The sequence below is a fragment of the Cyprinodon tularosa genome, unplaced genomic scaffold, assembly GCF_016077235.1.
Source record: "Cyprinodon tularosa strain WSP-4 unplaced genomic scaffold, ASM1607723v1 ctg129, whole genome shotgun sequence".
Taxonomy (NCBI): Eukaryota; Metazoa; Chordata; class Actinopteri; order Cyprinodontiformes; family Cyprinodontidae; genus Cyprinodon; species Cyprinodon tularosa.
Window position 1 is genome coordinate 1,047,116 of NW_024038103.1, and position 9,584 is coordinate 1,056,699.

The window sequence follows — 9,584 nt, forward strand, 5'->3', positions numbered from 1 at the left end:
TACACTGATAGGAAGTATAAATGATAATCTAGAGAATTTATATTTGAAATGAGGAAGTAATGAACTTCCTCTTACTTCTCCTACTAGCCTGTGATTTTGGTGCACACATTTCTCAAAAAAGGAAAAAAGGGTAATAAATAGTTGCAAATAGATTATTTTTTACTTTCTTTATATAAATAACATTACAACATTGAAACTAAGTCATGAACAATGTCTATTTCAGCAGTATTTTTTGAAAAGCGATATCACATCAAAATCTACTTTGCTTGAGTGAGCCAATTTAAATACTAAAGTTTATTTTTCAAAACAAGAAAAAAATTAGTTAAGCACAATCAACTTATTGACATTTTAACCGGAATGTCATTCTATTTTGGATCTTATTAAAAAAGGGTCAATCATCAGAGGCAAGACATCATTTTGAAGAGATAATTCAAAAATAAATTTAAATTAAAGACAAACATGAGTTACAAGTTAGATTATACACATCATTTAAAGTAAAGAATTGTACTAAGTAGAGTTTTATATTGTGTGCAACAAGTTCAAAGGTGATTTCCCCTTGTTTTAGCTATTTAAATTTTGCAATAATTGGAAAAAAGGTAAAAAGAAATAATGTTATTGATTGGATACACATAAATCTTTGGTTTGTGTAGCTTGTGTTTTCAGAAATATACATTACCAACATCCTTATAAAGCATAAAAGTCTGCTGCCTGGCAGTGTGTTTCCTGGGCGGGGCCGCCTTTTACAGTTTCTTTTTTTTATCTCTGCTTCTGTCTCCTTGAACCCAAGTCGGCCTCGGCAGATGGCTGCTCACACTGAGCCTGGTTCTGCTGGAGGTTTCTTCCTGTTAAAAGGGAGTTTTTTTTTTCTCCACTGTCGCTACAAGCATGCTTATTGTGAGGGATTGCATTCCAGTCAGTGCGTTGATGCCATCAACTGCAATCAACTGGTTTTCCTTAAATAGAAAACTTTGAATCATTTTCACTGTATGATCTGGTGAACTGTAAAGTCCCTTGAGATGACATGTGAATTGGCGCTATGTAAATAAACTGAATTGAATAGAAAAGTGAAAGTGATCGGACAGAACAGTTCACTTCTCCATTCAATTCAGTTTATTTATATAGCGCCAATTAGAATGAGATTAGAATTAACAGCTACGGTACATAAAATAAAAATGTCAAAACTCTGTATCAAAACAGATGAGGATTTTATGTGTACTTTACCCCTTAAAGCCATACTAATAGAGCCTTTTCAACAGGTAATGACTGACCGAAGGCTCATACTAAAGCTCTGATCAGACCGGAGATCTCACTACACATCCTGGCTGATCCAGCAACAATACTGGCCTGACAGCTCTGCTGCTTTAACATAGATGTAAAAGTAGGCTATTTGTTGATAAACTAAATCCTCATATAAAGTTTTTAACTATACTGTCTTAGTGAAAAACATTACTATTTGATTGAAATACTGTATTTAGCAGTAATAGAATGACTGACTGGCCAACACTAAAGGTTCATTTAGGCCAGAGTCCACATCCCAGTAAGGCTCTGCTGTTTTAACAGAGAGTTAAGCCTACAGGCTTAGTAGCAATGGAAAATTAGCCGTTGTTACCTCTGAACCCCAGACCTAAGTCACTGTCATCTCTATGCACAGAATCCAAAATGTTTCACTCCTAGCTCAGTCATCATTGTCCCTATCTGTATTTCCTGTTCACTAAACCTCTGCTTTACTCCTGCCTCTTGCTCCTGATCTCTGGTTATCCAAGAGGATTAAGGACAAACCATCACACTTTCCTGTTGTGATGAGGGTGTCCAGGACCTGTCTTATGATGGACTCTCTTTCTCTCTCCAGTGCCTTGTTAAGGGTTACCTCATGGTCTCCAGTGTTTGATGCAACCTCAAAGAAAGGTCCTCTGTGGGTTCCTGCTACAGCCAAAGTAGGCTACTAGATCCTTCCACCAACACCATCAGCCTCCGAGACACATTCTGCAATTTGCAGCTAGTAGTGTAAAAATATACTGATAATGTCAATCAGAAATATGCTCTATATTATCATAATGTTATTATAATTGTATGTGTAGAGATGCTGATCTTCCTCCAACTAACATCAGAGGACAAGATTTTCATTATTCCCTGTAATCTATTTTAAATTGAATATTACAAAGTATTAAAAACCGGAAAGACAGTGAAAAACATGAGTTGACCCAGTGCTTTTTACCAAAACCAGACACTGTCAAGTACCGCAGAGGCACTTTCATGTTCTACAACTTTCTATTCTCCTTTTAAACCTTGACTTTACCCTAGTGTTAGACGATTTCTCTAAAAGGGGTGTGAAAGGCAGGTATCCTGCAACTCCTAGATATCACCCTGGTCAACATATATGAATCAAATGGCTTAAAGAACTCCTCAATTAAAGTAAAGTCCTCTAGAGTCCTGCAACAAATCGGATTATTGGATTCAAGTTTATTAGATCACTGCTATAGACTGTGTGAAACAATCAAACAAGGCCTGACCGCAATCACACAAAATGTTATTACTAAATGCCTAACCAGCTTGGGTTTTTCTTTCATGTACATAGCTTACCAACAAATAATGGAAGTGAGAATCACAGGAGTTTGTGTTTATGTTGGAGGATCATTGGAGGCACATTTCCCATTTTGAAGTTAGTCTGTTAAACTGCATCACATATACGTACCTTTAAAATAGGAAACTGCCAAAAGAACAAGGCCTCTTCAATATTGCCACTCCTTTGTAGCACACACAGAAGCTTGGTCTCTCTGTAGAGGTTACACTCCTGATCAATTAAAATTATTCCAACTGTATCAATCTTATTGTTAAGGAAGTTGAATTATATGCAGGTCAAAGGACACCAAAGAGCTTTTATACTACATTTGGTTAATAACAGACCCAGTCATTCACTGATGGTAACAAGCTACATCGTAGCCCCAGCTGCCCTTGGGAATACTAACATAAGTGAGGCCGCCCTAAAAGGCTGCCATTGGGCTCTCTGATCATCACCCTCGGTAGGCAATAAGAGTGAGGTTTCTCGCCCAAGGAAAATGACTGAGAAGGATGGAAAAGTGGTTTGAACCAGCAACACTTCATTTGTAGGACAAGTTCCTAAATCATTGTCTCCCGAGTGCTATATAAGCCTAACTGTACCTTCAGGATAAAGATATGAAATCAAGTCAAACAAGGGATTAGCTACAAGTCCTATTCAATACAATTGGTTAAAATAGCACAGAAAATGTATGCTCTGGAGAAAAATAAATATATAACCTAATGAAACTCTAAAAAGAACAGGTGATTAAATTGTGTTATCATTGGTATTATTTTTATAATTCAAATTCAGAATTTCCAGTAACAGCCCAGAGGAAGCTATAAAGAGAATTAGAACCCATTAATCTCTAATTATAATTCTCTGAGTCATTTAAGGCTCAGGAAGAATTACTATATTGATCACAAAAACCAAAAGATGAAGAACAAAAACGGCTTTGTACAGCAAGTCTGTACATGAACAATCTTTATAGCCTATTTCAACCACTATGGTTTGCTGTGGAAATTCCTTTTTTGAATAAAAAAAAAAAAAGAAAAGAATAATCAATAATTTTTAGATGGAAAAACATTTTAATATTAAACATTCGTCCAGGTACACTTAAATATATTTTAAAAATTGCCCAACCTCTAAACAATCAGCTGTTAGATATAATTAATATATTATGAAAACATACAGAATTTTCCTCCATCTCTAAGAATCCTTTTGTAAAGGTTGTAATTCAGGCAGAATGTAGACATAAGTGAAGTTAAATAATCAGTATTAGTGAGTACTAAAATATCCGTATTTGTACTCATACATAGACTGGAATGATCTAGTGTCAGTGTATCCCTAGACCAGTTTAGCAATACTGTTTCTCCATCCATCCATTTTCTGACACGCTTAAATCCAACTGGGGTCACGAGGGGTGCTGGTGCCTATCTTCAGCTGTCCAACGGGCGAGAGGCGGGGTACATCCGGACAGGTCTCCAGTTAATCGCAGGGCAACACAGAGACAAACAGGACAAACAACCATTCACGCACACACTCACACCTAAGGAGAATTTAGAGAAGCCAATTAACCTAACAGTCATGTTTTTGGACTGTGGGAGGAAGCCAGAGTACCCAGAGTAGAACCCACGCATGCTCAGGGATAACATGCAAACTCCATGCAGAAAGACCCCGGGCCGGGAATCGAACCCAGAACTTCTTGCTGCAAGGCCGCAGTGCTACCCACTGCCCCCACCTCTCCCGAATCTTTTCTAAAACTAACATTGTTTATGTTTTCTGAATTAACTCTTAATTAAGATTAGGTCAATGGTTATCTTGCTCCTCTTCTTAAAATACAACTGGAGAATATATTTCCTTCCAAATGTGTAACTTGTTGTCATAATGTTGTGCTTGGGAATACATTTCAACTAAATATAAATTGAAATAAATCAGCAGTGTAAAGTTACATTATTTGCTTTAAGAATTAGTTCCTCATTAAGGGAAAATTCACAGTTTCTTATTTGACAGAGTTCATTTCAGCCAGTTTAATCTTAGTTATTTTTCTTCTATATTATGTTGGACATCATCCTTGTGTTGAGATTTTTAAATAATGACCTGTTTTTTAATATCTTAAGCTTCCTCCCCCATTCAGTGTTTTGTTTTTGAAAAAGAGTATCCAAGTTCTTATCCTCCTCATCACCCATCCAGGGACCCCAGGCTCCTCCGTTCAGCTGGGGATCTGCCTGTGGGTCCTCTGTTGGGTATCTTACTGGTACCGCCGTCCGGTTATAGTACACTAGTCTGGCTAAGAGCTCTTTTACAACATCTGGTCTCTGTTCAGACAGGTCAAAACGTTCATATGGGTCTCCGGAGATGTTAAAGAGCCACACTGATTTGTGGGGTTTACTGTGACGCTCCAGGTACCAATAATCCCTGGGGAAGCCTGGAAGAATAGGAGGTGGGATCCAATCTCCATAACCAGGGTCTCCTGTCAAGAGTTTCCAGTCTCCTGATCGTATGGAGGCCTGAATTGTGGTATTCCAAATCCCAAATCCTCTCTGCAAAGAGCCAGTTCGCATGTGGTTGTACAAAGGGTCAATGTTGTGGAGGATTTCATATCTGGGTGACTCTTTTCCCTCACTAATGGCCTCCCAGACATTGTAACCATCAACCCCTTCAGTCAGGGATTCATTACCACCTGCTAATCCCACCAGTGTGGGATACCAGTCGGTAATGTGTACCAGAGCTTTACTAACCCTCCTTTTCTTCCTCAACAGAGGGCTATGGACAAACCCTAAACCACGGACACCACCTTCCCAGTAAGTGCCTTTACGTCCTCTAAGTGGCCAATTGCTGCCCCCTGAAAGAGGCTGGCCTCCATTATCAGTGGAAAAGATGAGGACGCTGTTTTTATAATATCCATACTTGCGGAGAGCAAGTGTTATGTTGCGAACAGCTTCATCTACTGTTGAGACCATTGCAGCATACTTCCTTCGTGCATCATTCTCCACTTCATTAAATGGGTAGATGTACTCCTGAGGACACTGCAGAGGTGTGTGAACAGCTTGAAAGGACAAGAAAATGAAGAGTGGTTGGGAAAGAGGATCATGGGATGCCAGGATCTTGCGAACTCTCTGTGTGTAGAGATGTGTTGAGTATTTGCCCCTGTGTCTCCAGGCGACAGACTCCCCCTCATAGAGGTCGAAGCCACAAATCTTGGGGCCATCACAGGACTCATACGTGTAGTAGTTCATGCTGCCTGTCAGAGAGCCCAGATATGTGTCAAATCCTCGACGAGTTGGCAAACACTCCTTCTTGTAAAAGCCCAGGTGCCACTTGCCCACCATGTGGGTGGAGTAGCCTAGCTGCTGAAGCCTCTGAGGGAGGGTGACCTGGTCGAAGGGCAGGCAGTTAGGCTGACGTGGACGTATAATGGAGTGCTGAAGACCAGTATGAATTTGATACCTGCAGAGTTACATATAATAAGGAAATTAATTAAATATAACTCAGCCTTCATGATACTCAATCTACACAGAAAAAAAAACATTTCAATTGCATGTCGAAAGTACCTAATGAGCTTCTGTTTTAAATTAAATTGCTGTTATCAGTATTTATTAGGCCCTTTTGACAGAACTTAATAACTTAGTTTGTGTGGGTGACTGCTCTGTCTTTCCAAAATCCTACTAAGTCACACGGGTGGGTTCTTTAAAGTCTTTTGATTTACTTTTGTACACTATTTGTTTCTTTGGTTTACTTTAATAATTTTGTCATTAGCTTGCCATTAGCTTTTTATTTATTTTTTTTTGCTGTTTTAGTTCTCTGTCTATTTCTCTTTCTTATTTTTTAGTATTCAGTTGGTTTTGTCTTTACTTTAGTTAATGGCTATTCTTATATTTTCATAGGTTTTCCGTAGTATGTTTAAGATATGATGAGATGAGATAAGGACTTTATTTATCTCACAACGGAGAAATTCACTTGTGATGTCAGCTCTGATAAACAACAGGAGGTCTAATAGAAGGAAACGGTACATCAAAGAAGTGGATGTACAAAGTCAGGCTAAAATGTGTTGTCACCTGTTAAGTCTGTTTAAACATTTCTCCCTCAGTCAGAGGCTTTCATAATTAGTAGATTCAGTTCACCTTTTTTCTCCTCATTGCCTGCCCTCCTCTACTTAAGTGCCAGACCCCTGTTGCTTTTCATTGTCTGCCTGTTTCCATGTCATCCAACCATTTAATAGTTCTAAGTTTGTAAAGGTTCTATCGAAATACCTGCATAAAGTTCCTCTTTTTTTTTAATATTTGCATTTCAAGCCATTTTTCTTTTTAAAACCCTTTCATGAAATCTTAAAATGAATTATTAAATTTTCACAAAATGAATTACATATTTAACCTAATACTTTGGTTAAAAAAAATATTAGTTGCCAGAAAAAAGAACAATTATATGTGTCTTGGCATCGAAAGAATCAAAGCAACCTTGAGAAATGGCCAGTTTTAGGAAAATATAAAACAGGTATGAATTTTCAGAATTGGGAGGGCAGAGGCCCCGCAACTTATCAGACAAAGCTTTTTCCTGCCACTGTCAATGACAGTTACAGGAATTGCTTGACTGCAATGATTGCATCAAAAGGTTGTGAAACAAAATATTAATTTAAGGGCCCTATCGTTTTTGTTCAGGCGTGTTTCATGAGTTTATTTTTTTCAATCATTCTGTTGAAGCTTGGAAGCAATTTCTAACTTTTTGATGTCTGATTGCTTTTACTTTTATATATTTTTTATCTATTATTGGTTTTGTCAGATTTGCTATTTATATGACCCTTGTAGGTTTTTGTTTTATTAAACAAGACATTGCAAAACTTTGGTCCATGGGTGCTAAAGTTCTCATGAAGAACTGCTTTTGCTAGATATCCTATTTAATTTGGTAGATTGACGTGATAAGGCAAATTTGTGTATTTTAAATTTCTATATATTTCAAAATTATATTGTTCCACATGTTATTTGGCATGCTGTGAGTAATCAAATGAAAATATGCAGTGTTTATTTACATCTTTGTTTGTTTCAGATGGAAATAAAATAAAAAATAACATACTATGAAAAACACTCCTACCTTCCAGTGATGAGCTGACTTCTGGATGGTGTACAAATGGGTTGTACGTAGTAATTCTCCAGCCTCACACCACCTGCAGCCAGTTTATCCAGCACTGGTGTGCTAATATCAGAACTGTGGTAGCCAATGTCGTTGAATCCCTGGTCATCTGTCATGATAAAGATTATATGAGGAGGCTGCTGGACAGGAGACCTGCCATTAAAAAATTGATCAGGCTCATTTTCCACCTGATTTGGACCCATCAGATCCCAGCTTAGGTACCCAAGGCTCAGCAGGCTCATTACAGAGAAACCTGTCAGGGTTGCCGTTGCCATGGTTTAAATCAATGAAGCCTGTCAATATTTTGTAGTTGTCAGTAAATCATGTTGCAGTTAGAAAAATCTCTTCTCTTTAAACAACTTTGTTACACTCGAGTCAGGGTTAAGCAATCCATACCCTTAAAGAAAAACATATATCTTCATGCTTGCTTGCCCTCCTAACTGTGCCAGCTCAAATGAAAGCTTTTCACTTTTCCTAGAAGTCTCACTCCGCCCATTTGCCTAGCTGGCCCACTAAAAAAACATAAGCCCCCCTGCCTTAAAAAACACACACATAGGTAACACTGCTACATCCAGGATTTAATACTGAGTTAACATCAAGTGTTTAAAGTTACACTTAAGTCAGGAAAAAATTTAAGTTCCCCAATTTAATATTTCAGAATTCTCCGTTTTATGTAGAAGAAGAAATTCTTCAACATAAAACTCAACTTAATCTATATTCATTCATGGTTATTTTAAAAATCACCTTCAGTATTTACTAATTACATCTAAAAAAAGAATTCCCAGTTTGCTGTATCCGTGTCTCACAGAGAATCTCTAGAAAAAGGCCCCTATTTACAAATTACCTGCTTGGGGAGATTTGGCTGTGGGGCCCCAAAGCCACAATCCCAGATACTGTTCCCCACTTAATGGTAGGCAAAAACAGATTCTTACTATTACTGCTGTTTTGCAATGGCAGCAGACCTAAGCCATGAGAAAGAGCAGACTTTTCAACCTCTGATAACATCTTTGAGTAGAAATGTACAGATCATCCAAAGGGTCCACAAAGCGTAGCATGACTGCAGAGCTTCAACTGCAGCTCAAAAGCAGAAGATTTGCTTCACAACATCTAGTAGTTCTTCATGTAGAGCGGTTTGGTGTGACATGAGTTTTTACTAAAACTACTTGTGAACTAATAGTTCTGATCAATGGTCCTCTTTTTATTATTACTTTTATTGTAATTGTGTGTACATGTCATAAACCCAACTGTGAAGATGTAATCTTATTTCTATCCTGTCTGCAGCCTTGACGTTAGGATTTTATTCTTATAAGGCATTTGGTTGGAACAAAAAAAAGCATGTCATGTTTTGCATGAAATAAGAAAGTTGTCAAACTTAGAAAAGAACTGAGGAAAACCGCTAACCATTAGAGAATCATAAAGCACTTCCATTTACTTTCTGATTTAATTATTCCAGTTTTGCTTATATCCTATTTAAGTTACTTTGACAAAAATGTGCAATTTTTCCTTTTGAGGTTATGCAGCTATCTTGAGCTTGAGGCTCAAGAAAGTAAAGTTGAAAAAGATATATATATATAGAAAGATGACATTAGCCATGAAAATGCACAGTGATAATACGGTTGAACTGTAAATTCAACCCAATTACCATAAACTGCACAAGTTTTATGGATTTTCATTAGAGCCTTCAGATATCCAAGCCTCTCCCCCAAGAAAAAAAATCATAAATAGAATTGACAGCATAAAACATAATGTGCAAATCTATCTTTTATTCTTCTGCTCTCAAGTTTAAGGTGTCTGAAACTTGGAAACCACACCAAATATGCTGCTATGGCTGCTGAGAAAACATTTCCAGCCTCAGTTTCACACTCTTTGGGATATAGGCCCACACAGCCTGTGGCTTCCCCATTAAGGCCATATACCCACA

The 9,584-nt window shown here is 37.7% G+C and overlaps 1 protein-coding gene across 1 annotated transcript; it reads right to left on the minus strand.

Annotated features, from left to right (window-relative positions):
• Positions 1 to 4,149: 4,149 nt before the first annotated feature.
• On the minus strand, positions 4,150 to 8,102 carry arsia (arylsulfatase family, member Ia). Its single transcript, XM_038276928.1, has 2 exons — positions 7,625 to 8,102; positions 4,150 to 5,986 (listed from the first exon to the last, which is right to left on the minus strand). Exons 1-2 carry the CDS (start codon positions 7,936 to 7,938, stop codon positions 4,588 to 4,590), a joined length of 1,713 nt encoding a protein of 570 aa, XP_038132856.1. The 5' UTR covers positions 7,939 to 8,102; the 3' UTR covers positions 4,150 to 4,587.
• Positions 8,103 to 9,584: the final 1,482 nt, after the last annotated feature.